Source organism: Nelusetta ayraudi, unplaced genomic scaffold (assembly GCF_046127955.1).
Source record: "Nelusetta ayraudi isolate G7.1 ecotype Tasmania unplaced genomic scaffold, CSIRO-AGI_Nayr_v1 ptg000099l, whole genome shotgun sequence".
In the NCBI taxonomy this organism is placed as follows: Eukaryota; Metazoa; Chordata; class Actinopteri; order Tetraodontiformes; family Monacanthidae; genus Nelusetta; species Nelusetta ayraudi.
Genome location: NW_027466149.1, coordinates 117,374 through 131,998, shown reverse-complemented (window position 1 = coordinate 131,998; position 14,625 = coordinate 117,374). Strand labels below are relative to the sequence as shown.

At 53.1% G+C, this 14,625-nt stretch overlaps 1 protein-coding gene across 3 annotated transcripts; it reads right to left on the bottom strand.

Moving 5' to 3' along the window:
- Positions 1-1,728: 1,728 nt before the first annotated feature.
- shoc2 (SHOC2 leucine rich repeat scaffold protein) lies at positions 1,729-14,025 on the bottom strand. 3 transcript variants are annotated; one of them, XR_012929155.1, is made up of 10 exons: positions 13,865-14,025; positions 8,641-9,699; positions 6,726-6,863; positions 6,511-6,641; positions 5,226-5,414; positions 4,690-4,812; positions 4,406-4,543; positions 4,128-4,245; positions 2,038-3,617; positions 1,729-2,003 (listed from the first exon to the last, which is right to left on the bottom strand). XR_012929155.1 is itself a non-coding variant. In XM_076048309.1 (9 exons), the coding sequence occupies exons 2-9, from the start codon at positions 9,305-9,307 to the stop codon at positions 3,409-3,411; spliced, it is 1,713 nt and encodes a 570-aa protein (XP_075904424.1). In that variant the 5' UTR covers positions 9,308-9,699; positions 13,865-14,025; the 3' UTR covers positions 1,729-3,408. The 3 variants fall into 3 exon arrangements, 1 of the variants encoding a protein (XP_075904424.1); XR_012929156.1 differs by having other exon boundaries at positions 8,641-9,696; positions 13,865-14,001; XM_076048309.1 differs by having other exon boundaries at positions 1,729-3,617.
- Positions 14,026-14,625: the final 600 nt, after the last annotated feature.

Below are 14,625 nucleotides of genomic sequence, written 5' to 3'. Positions count from 1 at the left end.
CACACACACACACACACACACACACACACAGAGGCACTTTGGATTGGGCCCTCAAAATGTCAACGACCAATCAGCTCGCAGCAGCGAGCGACGGAGGCAAAAAATGAAAAGACTTTGATCTTCATTTGATTTGTAAGAGTTACACAACAATCTGCCCCCTGTGTGTGTGTGTGTGTGTGTGTGTGTGTGTGTGTGTGTGTGTGTGTGTGTGTGTGTGTGTGATATTGTTGGCAATCTGCAATAAAATTCATATTACATTTTTAAAAATAATGTTTTGAATCAGCAGAACTGCAACGCCAGACGGGACTTTGTGACGTCACTGACACCTGCTGGCTGACTGGAGCATGACGCTTTAAAAAAAAGTGGAGCTGCACACACGCAAACTTCAAGCGCCCATCTGTCATACGCGCGCGCGCGCACACACACACACACACAGAATCTGTTTGACACGCGCGGACGCGCGGCTCGTGCCCGTCCCGTCCCACCGTCTGTCTCTGCGCTGCTGTTGGGAGCAGCGGCAGCTCGCGGGGAGCCGCAGGGCGCAGGCGCGGACGAAGCGCGTGGACACAGCGACACCTGGCGTCTCTGCCGCTGCTAATACACGATATATATACATATACACACTGCGTGTGTGTGTGTGTGTGTGTGTGTGTGTGTGTGTGTGTGTGTGTGTGTGTACACCCTTTGCATACATGTGTATGCAGTCAGGAGGAAAATTGTGCTGCCGCTGAGGCATTCCTTTATTTGTTTAACAAGTTTCTTGTTCTGTTTCCGGTTTAGTTTCAGCTTTATATTTCAAGTTTTATTTTCAACGATTTATTTTGAAGTTTAGTTTTCTATTACGTCATTTCCTGTGCACTTCCTGGTTAAAGAGAAAGATGGTTTTCCTCTGCTGAAGAAGTGCTAAGTGTTAAAAAAAATAAAATAAAATACAAATAGGAATGTTTATGATAAATTACGGTTTGGAAGGTGTTTAAAAGAAGAATTTATTATTTACATTGATAGGAAGTCCCAGTCTCCTCCTAGGAAGTCCCAGTCTCGTCCTAGGAAGTCCCAGTCTCCTCCTAGGAAGTCTCTGTCTTTTTAATCTGTCCTAAAGGAGTGGCTTCTAAAACAAGCTTTACTCAGAGACACATGGGATAACGCAGCAGATGGTAAGAGTTGCTGGATCTGGCATCTGCCCAGAACCCAGTGGTCCAGTGGTCACCGAAATGGTGCCTGCGGGCCCCAGGTGCCCCCCCCCCCAGGTGCACTGTTCCAGTTACAGGGGGGACACTTATTATATCAAACTGTTGGGGGATACAATTGATGGCAGCCCTTCCGTACAGTCTGATATAATAAGTCACCCCCTGTAACTGCAACAGTGCACTGAACAGCCTGACATAATCTTAACATAATCTTAGCCAGCACGTAGAAGACAGCGGAATAAATTATCTTTCTTTGTTTTGTTTTATTTTGTTAAGCACTGTGGGTTGCACATGTTGTGTATGAGCAGTAAAGGGTGTGGAGCAAAAGGACAGATTTTTCTCTCTCACTCTCTAACTCACTCACTTATCGACAGTTTCTGCTCTCCAGCGCCCCCTGGCTGCCACATCACCCTTAAAAAGCAGCAGGATGTTGCGTGGCCTGTAAAGCCCCCAGCCTGCGAGCGCCACCATGACAGAACAACAGAAGAAGAAGAAGAAGAAGAAGAAGAAGAAGAAGGAGGAGGAGGAGGAGCAGCAGAAGTTTCACCTGTCAATGTTTTATTATCAAACCTTTTTTCTCGAAGCTCGGACACTCAGAAAAGGTCTCTTAAAAAAAAAAAAAAAAAAAAAAAAAAAAGAAAGGTGTTGATATGTTGGTGGTGGACACGGGGGGGTGGGGTTGATGATGCTCCTGCAGCCCAACACTGAAGAAGAGAACAATATCAAAGAAGCAAAGACACAACCAAAGAGAAGATTCAGCAGATTCACTTCCACACACACACACACACACGGAGAGGCCTGCAGGAACCCAAGCATCTCCAGAACCCCAGCACCTCCAGAACCCCAGCACCTCCAGAACCCAAGCACCTCCATCTCCTCCTCCACACCTCTGGACACACTCAAGCCTGACACGTGTGGGGGGCGGAGCCAAAGCAGCGCCACCGCCAGTTTTAAAGAGGAAAGTCCAAACTTCTTCTTCTGTTTGTTCTTTTGTCTGAAGCAGGTGAGGAGATCATCCAGAACCACCAGAACCTGCAGGTCCAACCCACTGCTGCTGCTGCTGCTGCTGCTGCTGCTCAGTCCCAGCAGTTGTCCCATCACCTTGCTGAGTTTTACAGACTGATATTGTTTTGACTTTGAGTGATTAATGAGACATCAAGAGGAACAACACTGAGAGAGAAACACAGAAAACCCAAAGAAAACAATAAAAAGTCCAACTGAAACAGTAGTAGTAATCATCATCATCGTCGTCATCATCATCATAGAAAAAAGTGAATGAGTGAAATAATTTATCTCTTTGTATTTCCATGGACAGTTTAGAGGTGCGGCTCTAAACAGAGGCACAGTTAGAAAACAACAACAGAAACCTCCGGGACTCCTTTCAGAAAAACAAACACGCCCACTCCATAGACCTTGCAGTTCCCTCTCTGGCCACCGAGCACAGAACACCAGTCGTCTGGCTGGAAGGGGACATACACACACACACACACACGTATGTGTCTGTGTGTAAGATGAGAAAGTGTGTTGAGTGTTGAATGTGTAGCAGAAGAGGACAACGTCTGGAGCAGCAGCAGTCGTCTGTGGTGGACCTCCAAACACCTGCTGCTGCTGCTGCTGCTGCTGCATACAGCTGTGTGGTACCCACCATCATCATCATCATCATCATAACAATAATAATAACAATAAGATGCTTGTTGTCGTTACTGGAGATACATGTGGGAGCGACGCCACTGCTGCTGCTGGATACGCTTGACGAGACTTCAGCCACACGGCTCTCAGAGACCGCAGGCAGAGACCGCAAGCAGAGACCGCAGGCAGAGACCGCAAGCAGAGACCGCAAGCAGAGACCGCAGGTGGAGTCAACATGGAGACACTGAGTCCATAGAAAGAAGTGTCTGCAGTTTGGAGAGAGATGGGGGGGGCGGGGGGGGGGGGGGGTTCCTCCTGTATGATTGGGAATGAAAGAAGAGCCGGGGGGGGGGGTGTCTGGGGGTCCAGGCCCCCCCTGCAGAAACACAGCAGTGGAGTCTTGACAGATATGAAGCTGTGTTTCTGTTAGCAGGTCTGTTAGCATTAGCAGGGTCCTCTCCTCCCATTGGCTGCTGTGGCTGCTGCTGCCGCTGCTGCCGCCACTGAGGCCAGTCTGCTTTCTGTACAGTCTATCATTGGACAGGAGGGGGCTGGGGGGGTCCGGTGGGGGGGCTGGGGGGGGTCCAGACCCTCAGACCATGGCCCGGTAGGGGCCCTGCATCTTGAGGAACTGGATGATGAAGGACGGCCCCCCCGCCACGATCTGGGGGGGCAGGTGGCTGAGCGGACAGTTCTCGATGCTCATGATGCTCAGCTTGCTGCACAGCGCCAGCTCGAAGGGAAGGCTGTGCAGGTTGGGGTTGTCGTTCAGGTACAGCTCCTCCAGGTTCTCCAGGGTGCCTGCAGGGGGAGGCAGAGAGCACACACAGCTTTTTTTTTACCTTTGATTTCAAAAATGGCATTTAGAAAAAAAAAAAAGGAAAATGCAATAAATTCATCAACGATTGAAATGAAAGGAATAAAAATGTCTTTAATAGTGATGTGTGTGTGTGTGTGTGTGTGTGTGTGTTCTTCCTCTTGGGGGCAGCAGTGGGACCGCTAGATTCCTGGAAGTCAGGATGAAAATCTTCCAAAAATACCTGCGGCTTCTCTGCCCGTCTAATCACAGACTTAACACCACCGTGACCCCCGAGTCTGGGAGGTCAGAGGTCAAAGGTCAGACAAACGCTAAGCTCTTCAAGCTCCTGCGGGTCCAGTGAAGCCCTTCTGAGGGAAACCACACTGCTGCTGCTGCATCAGAGGGAACTTTTACACAAACTGTGCAGCAGAGAAAACAATGAGCAAGGAGAGGTCACCGCTGAAGGTCACACCCCCCCCCCCCCCCCAGCAGCAGCAGCAGGAGGGACTGACCGATCTCCTCTGGGAGGTGCTGCAGCAGGTTCTCCCCCAGGCCCAGGTGGGTCAGGTTGGTCAGGTGGCCGATGCCTCTGGGTAACGTAGTCAGCTGGTTGTTGGTCAGCACCAGTTTCTAGAGGGGGGGGGGGGAGAGAATGTTCATGATTTGATTTGATTTGGCCCAGATTTATTTCACAGCGGAATGAAAACTGTAAGGAGGAAGAAGCAGCAGTGATGATGATGATGAGGGTTAGGGTGGCCCCCAGCCCAGCAGCGCCCCCTGCAGGACCCACCTGCAGGTCCTTGAGATAGGCGATCTCGTTGGGCAGACACTCCAGCTTGTTCTCCTCCAGGTCCAACTCCCTCAGCTTCCTCAGGTTCCCAATGCCATGAGGCAGCTTCTTCAGCAGGTTGTTGGACAGGATCAACACCTGGCGAGCAGGGGGGGGGGGAGAGGTCACAAACCTGCAAGGTTTAATTCTCCTCTTGCAAACATGAGGGACAGAAAGAAAAAAGAGAGGAGAGAAAGAAAGGAAGCTGCAGGAGGAGCAGCAGCAGCAGCAGGAGGAGCACTGACCTCCAGGGACACCAGGCCTCCTACATCCTCTGGGATCTTGGTCAGCTGGTTGGTGGCCAGGTTGAGCTCCACCATGCTGGTCCACGTCCCAAAGTCCAGAGGCAGAGACGTCAACTGGTTGTCCTGAGGAGGAGGAGGAGGTGGTGAGACTGGGGGGTCCAGAACCACAGGGCGGAGGTCCATCTATCTGCTGGCTCTCAGCTCCATGAGGAGAACAAGCAGGAGAAGACGGGAGCACACTGGTGCTCCCGTCTTCTCCTGATCTCCAAGCTTCATTCAACTATCAATAGAAAGACTCCCTGGTGGAAGCCAAGCTTGGTGGTTCAGTGTGGTGCTAACATCTCCTCAAGACCATGAAGGCTGCAGTGAGCAAGGTTCTTCATGAGGAGCTTCAAGATAACCCCAAGCCCTGTGGCTGGAATCCACCACCAGAGGGAGTCATGCCAGGTTGGCAACGCCTGCGTCTGATGAGTCAGCGCCTGGTTAATGAGCGACTGCTCTCGACCTTTGACCCCCAGTGAGAGTGAGCACTCTACCTTCATGTTGAGCTTGCTGAGGACCTTGGCCCTGGAGAAGATGCCGAAGGGGATCTTGTTGATGCGGTTGTGCTCCATGTTGAGGGAGTAGATTGTGGAGAACTGCGAGGGTCCGCCCACCGGGTACGACTGGAAGCAGTTCCTGGCCAGGGTCAGACTGGTCAGGTTGACCAGGCTGGACAGGAGGCCCTGGGGGGGTCAGGGGCTAGAGGTCAGAGGTCACACACACTACCATCCAAACCAGCCAACAACAACCATCAACCCTTTATCTTCATTTCTGGTTGTTTCTTGCTTTGGTTGCTGTTTCACCAGCTGATCTCCTCAATCTCAACCCTCGCCCTTAATCCTCAATCTCAACCCTCAATCTCAACCCTCGCCCTTAACTCCTCAATCTCAACCCTCGCCCTTAATCCTCAATCTCAACCCTCAATCTCAACCCTCGCCCTTAACCCTCAATCTCAACCCTCGCCCTTAACCCTCAATCTCAACCCTCGCCCTTAACCCTCAATCTCAACCCTCAATCTTGGCCCTCAAAAATAAGTGCAAGGGCTTAGAAATGGGACACCCCTTAAGTGCAGTTACGTCTTCAGACTGTGGGGGGCGGCCTTACGCCAAAGCTCCGTCCAGTCTGTCAAGAAGACGACAACGAAGAAGGAGGAGAAGAAGAAGTCCTCCGTCGCTACACAACGAGGTGTACAAGTAACGTGAAGCCGTAAAGCATCGTAAAGTAAAAAAAATAAATCAATGTCACGCAACAATGTCAATAATCCATAAAAAAGTCTTAAACTAAGACAATAAAATGGTTTGGTAATATTTATATCTTTATTAACTAAGACAATACTTCCATTTGGAGCTCGCTTTTTACATCGCCATCTTTTTCGAAGATGTCTTGGCGAAAATACGCAATGCCTTCTGGGTAGCCCTGACTGCCAAGGGCGGTGCCGGAGAATCTCAATACTGAGGGTGACACAGCCCTGAAACTCCTCCCTCAACTGGACCTTCTGAGAATCGGGACAGGACTTGCACCTCGCGGGAGTGCGATTCTTGAGATTGAGGGTTGAGAGTGAGGGTTGAGATTGAGGGTTAAGGGAGGAATTGGAATTCACCCCGAGTCACTCTCTCTCTCCCTCTATCACTCTCTCTCTTCCCTCCAACATCAGCAGGAGTGTGAGATCTTCTGCAGGTGCTTCACCCCCCTGCTACCTCTGTTGGAACTACAGCCAGGGAGTTTATTTCCTCTGGGCTCCCACACTGGTGTGAGTGTGTTGCTGCTGCTGCTGCTGACCTCTGGCAGGACGGAGATGTTGTTGTTCTCCAGGTTGAGCTCCTCCAGCTCTCGACACTTGGCCAGGGAGCGAGGGATGGCCGACAGCCTGTTGTACCTCAGGCCCAGTCGGTTGATGCTGGCCAGGTTCCCTGGGAGGAGCAGAGAGAGACGTTGAGGTTGAAGGTTCTCAGTCATCACGCTTCTCCAGGGTGTCTTCAGAGGAGCTCACTGACCGATGGTCTCTGGGAGGTCCAGCAGCTCGTTGTGCTGCAGGTCCAGGTTGGTGATCTGCGTGCAGTTGCCGATCTCCTTGGGCAGGTGTTCCAGCTGGTTGTGGGCCACGTCCAGGGTGATCAGGTTGCACAGCTCCCCTACACACACACACACACACACACACACACACACACACACACACACACACACACACACACACACACACACACACACACACACACACACACACACACACACACGAGCTGATGACTGCAGCTGAGGAACTGATTTCCTTTGGGATGAATAAAGTACTTCCCCATCTGTCACCCATCACCCATCTATTGATCATCTACCACCTACCTCCCTCACTCCCTACCACCTCCCTACCTCCCTCCTTCTCTACCTCCCTGCCTCCCTCCCACCCTACCACCTACCTCCCTCCCACCTCCCTACCTGCCTCCTTCCCTTCCTCCCTCCCTCCCTCCCTCCCTCCCTACCACCCTACCACCTCCCTCCCTACCTCCCTGCCTCCCTCCCACCCTACCACCTACCTCCCTCCCACCTCCCTACCTCTCTACCTGCCTCCCTATCTCCCTACCTCCTTCCCTGCCTACCTCCCTCCCTCCCTCCCTACCTGCCTCTCTACCTCCCTCCCTACCTGCCTACCTCCCTCCCTGCCTACCTCCCTACCTACTTCTCTACCTCCCTACCTACCTCCCTACCTATCTACTAGGGGTGTAAGAAAATAGATATAGTAAAATATTGCGATATTTTCCCCCACAATACTGTACTGATATTCAAAAGCGCTGTATCGATTTTTTTAATAAACAAAAAACATGAAAAATACGCTCAGCTCGGTTCATTTTTGTGTTGCAGTTATACCTCCGACCACTAGCTGGCAGTAGTCAGCAGCAGTTGGCTCTGTCAGTCCTCCGCGCCAAAGACGCAATATCTGGCGAGATGTTATGCTCAGCAGTGCCCAGCTGCTAACACTTAGCACAAGCACTCAAAAACTCAGCCACGCAACCAAAATAAGACGCTGGGTAATGACGTCGCTGCAGAGACTGCATTGAGAGCAGGTTTACTTTGAAATCAAAAACTTGCACTGATTGTAAACCTCAAAACATATCTGAATGTTTTTGTTGACATACTTTCTCTCCATGTTAAGCTATTGTCTGTTGGCATTGATATTACTGAACAAGCAGTGGTGCGTTTGATTGTGCAGGGACTGTGCATATATTTACATAAGTGTCAAAAGTGTTTCAGACTTGCGTTTGTTGTCAGATATTTATTGTTTTTGTCCTTGAGAGCGGATGTTTCTACCTCTAACCCGAACCCCTGCATACAGTTGTTAGGGTTAGGGTTAGTCTGTTATCAGTCTGACAAATAAATTCTTTAGAAAAGAACCCTCAATGTATCCTTATGCTCTCAGTATCGCAATATATCGCAATATATCGTATTGCTGGCCCTGTATCGTGATGTGTATCGTATCGCCAGATTCTTGCCAATACACACCCCTACTTTCTACCTACCCATCTCTCTCTCTCTCTCTCTCCCTCTCTATCATCTATGTTGCACATTTAGGTTTTTTCCCTGTCACAGATGTGAGAACGAGTCCACTGCTTCCCACCCCTTCCCTCCCCTGGCGCCCCCTGGTGGTGGTGGTGTGGACTACCGATCTCCGGGGGCAGCTGCTTGATCTTGTTCTCCATCCATCCATCCATCCATCCATGCCCCAAAAACCACCTCCCTCCCTCCCCTGCCCCCTGGTGGTGGTGCTGCGGCCTACCGATCTCTGGGGGCAGCTGCTTGATCTTGTTCTCCATCCATCCATCCATCCATCTAAGCCCCAAAAACCACCTCCCTCCCTCTCTCCCTCCCTCCCCCTGCCCTCCCCTGGCGCCCCCTGGTGGTGGTGGTGGTGCTGCGGCCTACCGATCTCTGGGGGCAGCTGCTTGATCTTGTTCTCCCTGATGCTGAGCATGGTGAGCCGGGCCAGGCGCCGGATGTCCGGCTCCACGGCGGTGATGCGGTTGAAGCGCAGGTAGAGGGTGGTGAGCGCCGGCAGGCGGTAGACCACGGCCGGGATCTCCCGCAGCTTGTTGTGCCGCAGGTCCAGCATGCGCAGGCGGCCCAGCGCCGCCAGCGAGTCGGGCAGGCCCGTCAGAGAGTTCTCGCTCAGCGCCAGCGTGACCAGGCCCGACAGGCAGCCCAGCTCGGCCGGCAGGCTCTGCAGGCGGTTGCTGTAGAGGTAGAGCTCGGCCAGCTGCGGCGGCAGCTCCTTGACGGCGGGCGGCAGCAGGTGCAGGGAGCGCTTGGACAGGTCCAGCCGGGTGGCGCCCTCCTCGCGGCAGCGGCTCAGCTCCTTCAGGACCTCGGCGTTGCTGCTGGCCTTCTTGCGCCCGCCCACCGCCGGGTTGGGCCGCTTGATGGTGTTGTCCACTGAGAAGGCCACGCCCGGCGCAGAGCCCTCGCGGCCCTTGGCCTTGTCGCGCTCCTTGTTGGTGGTCCCACCACCGCCTCCTCCTGCTCCTCCTGCTCCTCTGGAGGAGGTGGAGGAGGTCTCCTTCTCCTTGGAGTCCTTGGCTGCGCTGCTACTCATGTCCTGGCAGTCTCACGCGGTGACGACGATGACGATGGTGGTGGTGGTGGTGCGGGGGGGCTAGGGGGGGTTGGGGGGAGGGGTTGACAGCGACGGGGGGGAGGGAGGGGGGAGTTCAGAGGAAACATCCCCGTGCAGGACTGCTCATGGTTCCCCCTCTCTGCTGATGGTCCCGGTAGCGAATCCAACGGCTCTTCTCCTCGGCTGATCCTGGAGCTGCCTTTAAAACGCCACCATGGAGAGAATCCTGCAAAGCGGCTGGACGGCGCCACCCGCTGGCCTCATGCTGCTGCTGCTGCTGCTGCTGCTGCTGCTTCTTCTTCTTCTCCTCAGGGTGGAAAGGTGGCCGGGAGAAGTGCTTTTTTTCTTCCTCATTCCAGGGAAGAGATCTTCTGTTGAGGAAACAGACAGAAGGGTTGCAATCAGCTTCAATAGAGTGGAACAGTGACATCTAGTGGTTGCGTTTTAGATTGCAGCACTTTTTCCCCCACCCTACGGTGGCCCTGTGCACCCAAACCTGGATACCTCGTCCACCTCTTCTTCTCAGTGGGTTTATTTGAGGACACCAGTGTTCACCCTCAGAGACGAACCACAGAAGAGCCCTGGCAGTATCGGCTCTGGAACCCACCACCAGCTGGAACCCACCACCTGGAACCCATCACCTGGAACCCACCAGCTGGAACCCACCAGCTGGAACCCACCAGCTGGAACCCACCAGCTGGAACCCACTCTGGCAGCGTCTCAGCACGTCACACAAGACCAAGCTCCGGATTTACAACTCCCCTACTGTCCATCCTGCTCTACAGCTCCGAGACTCTGGTGGCCCTGGAAGGAGCCTGACCGCTAGAAGACATGGTTTTGACAGCGCAGCTCTCAGAAGCATCGAGAACTTCAGGCGGCCACAGTGGTTGACCAACAAAGCACTGGGTGCAATATGGAGGCCACGGGCTACTGTTACTGCTGCTACTGCTGCTACTGCTACTGCCGTTACTGCTGCTGCTACTGCCGTTACTGCTGCTGTTACTACTGCTGTCACTGCTGCTGCTGTCACTGCTGTTACTGCTGCTGCTGTTGCTACTGATGCTGTTGCTACTGATGCTGTCACTACTGCTGTTACTACTGCTGTTGCTGCTGCTACTGTTACTGCTGCTACTGCCGTTACTGCTGCTGCTACTGCTGTTACTACTGCTGCTGTCACTACTGCTGTTGCTGCTGCTGTCACTGCTGCTGTTACTGCTACTGCCGTTACTGCTGCTGTCACTGCTGCTACTGCTGTTACTGCTGCTGCTGCTGCTACTGCTCCTGTTACTGCTGCTACTGCTGCTGTTACTGCTGTCACTGCTGCTGCTACTGCTGTTACTGCTGTCACTGCTGCAGCTGCTGTCACTGCTGCTGTTACTGCTGCTGCTGCTGCTGTCACTGCTGCTGTTACTGCTGCTGCTACTACTGCTATTGCTGTTACTGTCACTGCTGCTGCCGTCACTGCTTATAACAACCAACTCTGACTACGCAAACACAACAGGCCAGAGGGTGTTGACATTACTGTAAGCCTGCAGCTCCACCTGAACATGTACAGACACCCCCCCACCACCACCACCACCGTCGTTGTGTATGGCCCTGGTGCACGAGCGCGGGGGCGTGGCTGCTGGCCATAGTTGAGAGTCAGGTGTAAAGGTTGGCAGCTGCTGACACACACACACACACACACACACACAAACACACACACACAGTGACCTTTCGAAAGGGGGGGGGGGGGGAGAGACCAGGTAGGGTCAACATAAGGCTCGCAGACAGAGCGCTGGACGACCTGTTGTCCCCAGCACTGAGCCAGTGTTTCTCAACTGGTGGGTCGCAACCCAAAAGTGGGTCCAGGTGTGTGTATGTATGTGATATACTGTATATATACACAGAGAGAGAGAGAGAGAGAGAGAGAGAGAGAGAGAGAGAGAGAGAGAGGGAGAGAGAGAGAGACTGGTGGTCCTTCATTTAGCAGGACCCACACTTCAATTCAATCATTTCAATCTTTATTGACCAGATGTGATCAACAACAGCGGTCGTTGGGCGTTTATAATCCTGGCCTTTGCGGCTCGACGGAGGTCCTGAGACTCCAGCAGTGGAGAAGCTCCCACTGCGCTCCACTATTAGCATTAGCATCAAAGTGAGAATAGCCAGGCCGGCCGAAGCTGCTGGGTGAACCACAGCAGAGCGAGGCGGCCGCTTCCTTTTATGGTCACGCTGTGCCGAGGTGCTGCGTTCACAGCAGACCACAGCCAGCGAGATGTTGTTCCTCACGCCTGCCTGGAGTCCTGCTGCACTGCACTTCCTGCTGCACTGCACTCTGCTTCGAAATGACGGCAATCAAAGAAAAGTGACAGGGAAGAAGTCGCACTGCCGGCCGGCCTCCACGTGATTCCGAGGAGCCGCTCGGCGTTCCCGAGCCCAGAGGACTGTTGCCAGCGGCCACAGCGGCTCCCGCGGAGTCGTGACAATTGTTTACAATCGGTGACAATCAGCGACTGTTGCCCAACAACACCAACAACAACAACAACAACAAGACGCAGACAACGTCTGCCGGAATCGTCTGGGAATTCCAGCTGCAGGTTAAAAATGTGTGCAGATCCTTTATTGAAAAAAAAACAAAAAAAACAAGAGCACGATGAGTTGCGTGAGTCGGATGTCTGAGAAGAAGAGACGCCCAGAGTTCACGCGAGGTCACAGGCGGTGAAATCAATCCCGCTCGCAGTCAGAGCCGAGCAGCAGCGGCAGATAAAGGTCATAAATTCAGCAGGACTTCACCTTTGCCAATAATCAGCGCTCTTTATCTCCGGCTCTCCAGAGACGACGACGCAAGCCCCTCCCCTTCCTTCCATCTCATTGGCCGGCTCTTCAGACAAGAGAGCCGCTACAGGCTCGGGTGTGGAAACCAGCAGAGACACGCAGGGAGCTCAGGGACCAGGTGAGAGGGCGTTGCTCCCTCCTGCTCACCGTGCTCCTACAGGAGGCTGCAAACAGAGGGCTAACACACTCTGCTAAGCTCTGCTTTGAGATGAACGTCTGGAAACTTTTTAGGATCTTCACGGGAGAACAGGGGAGTTCTTCCTGGCCGCTGCTCCACCTTCTCTTGCTGTGGAGGATCAGTGATTGATTGATTATTAATCACACCAGGCTGCTCCGCGTTACTTGATAGGGACGTGTGCAGTCTAACCCTGAGCACCACAGGCTGCTTCTGCCTACTTCCTCACTGAGATGCAGCGACAGACATGAAGCTCCAACGCAGTTCAGCCCAACCTCAGGGTGGCTGTGACGGCATCTCTGATGCTAAATGCTGTTGTTTAGCATCAGACTGTCAACCACAGTACAGTAGATCTCTCTCTCTCTCTCTCTCTCTCTCTCTCTCTCTCTCTCTCTCTCTCTCTCTCTCTCTCTCTCTCTCTCAATCCTTGGGAAAAGATTAGAGACAAACGGTTAAAGCTTCTCCGGATTAACCAGGTTGCCACCGCGGTTGCGTTGACACACTGTGAGGGGGGGGGGAAGAACATGTTCGCCGTCACTACGATGTCATGCAACTCACTGGGTTTCTTTTTAGGAGGACGTAATCATCACAGTGCCAACAGGTTGGGTTCTGGACTCAGGCGGCTATGCTAGTGGTCGTTAGCCGACTCATCTGACGTCCAGTCAAACCGCCCAATATAGTATCGCATGCTACAGCGGCATGTAAAAACACAGACGCGGAGATTGTGTTAAATGCTGATTTTCATTCAGTACAAAGAAGGAAAAAAATCAAACACACTGGGAAACACAACACGAAAGGGGTGACGACAAAGCAGGAAGCTGAGCTAAACGTCAACAGCGACGCAGACGTCAGTTCCAGCAGACGGCTAGGTGGCTAAGGGGGAGGCTAGTTAGCCACTTAGCTCCGGAGCTAACCGTCATTTTTCCACCAACAACGCCAACACACAGCACGACCGATGCTATCACGAACCGAACCAGGAGGGTTCGGACGTGTCAACGGTCGGGAGGTGCCAACGCTCGGAGTACACAGCAGCGAGCTCGCCCACACTGCAGCCTAGCCTAGCCTAGCTTCAATCACAGCTAGCCGTGTAGGCCCCAGTGGCGGTGGAGCGGCCGACCGTGTACCGACCGACCCAGGGAGGGGAGGGGTAGCTCGGCTGCACACCAGCGGGGTGGTCCATCCAACGGGACCGCTGACAGGAGCGGCCGGTGTCCGGGGCTCTCAGGGCGGACACCGAGGACACAGCAGCCCCAGCAACACCGCGGCAGCTGGGCGCTGGGTGGCAGCCGAGCGGGAGGAGGAAGAGGAGGAGGAGGAGGAAGAAGAAAAAAGAAAAGAGTGAAAAACAGCGGCCATTCCGGCGCTGAACAAAGAGTGCATTCCTTGCTGGCCAGCAGCCCGCACACACCCGGCACGACACCCGCTCCGGGCGGCCGCAGGGCGGCCAGCCAGGGAGCTCTGCCTCGGGAGACGCGCCACCTCCCCGGGGAGGAGGCTGCAGTGCCACCCGGCCGCTTAGCGTTGCTCGGGTCCCGGGGTTTTACCTTCAGAGGTGTGACTCCGCCATCCTGCTGCTGCTGCTGCTGCTTCCTCTTCTCTTCTCTTCCTACACCACCACCACTCTCTCGCCCTCCCTCCTTCTCACACCAAACTGCGTCATTCCCTCGCGCTCTCGCGGCATATCGCGGGACTTGGACGCCGCAAATCATTCCAGTCTCGCGGAACAGACAGGAAGAAAACACGGCTGCGTTGGGACGCCGGAGTTAAATGGTCACACCTGAATTTGAAAAGGGGGGGGAAATTATGTTTTGTTCTTTTATAGATTGTCGGATCTGTGGAGTTTAACCCGTCGTTTTCCTGTTGATAGGTGTTGTCTTTACATATGAACACAGCACACACTGGGCGTCAGTCTACTCTTTCAAGAAGAAGAAGAAGAATACGTGTTGTTGTTTTTTTAAGCACGTGACAACATCCTCACAACCAGTTGCCACTGATGGAATTGATGAAAGTCGTGAAAATATAGTGTCGTACCTCTTTTTAAATAAATAAAAACAATTGTGGTGTATTTAAGACTTTGATTATTTTGTGTTGTGTTTGACCTTTGTAGGACTTTCAGTGCCTAGTTAGTTGGTGAACTGCGCCAGGTATAAAAATGTTCAGGCATTAACTGGCACCTGAAGCTCGTGCGACTGCAGTGATGACTGACGCGTCGTTATTCGCCGAATGAACCGCTTTTCCTCCGAGGTTATCGAGCACATTTATGGTGAGGCAAAAAAAAAAGAAGAAAATGACCGCTAGATGTCGC

Excerpts from the sequence above, each read along its gene's own strand:
- shoc2 (XM_076048309.1), bottom strand. The coding sequence starts at position 9,307 with ATGAGTAGCAGCGCAGCCAAGGACTCCAAGGAGAAGGAGACCTCCTCC. Across the intron at positions 5,415-6,510 it reads ACATCTCCGTCCTGCCAGAG|GGCCTCCTGTCCAGCCTGGT; the intron begins GTCAGCAGCAGC and ends TGACCCCCCCAG. Across the intron at positions 4,813-5,225 it reads TCAGCAAGCTCAACATGAAG|GACAACCAGTTGACGTCTCT; the intron begins GTAGAGTGCTCA and ends CCTCCTCCTCAG.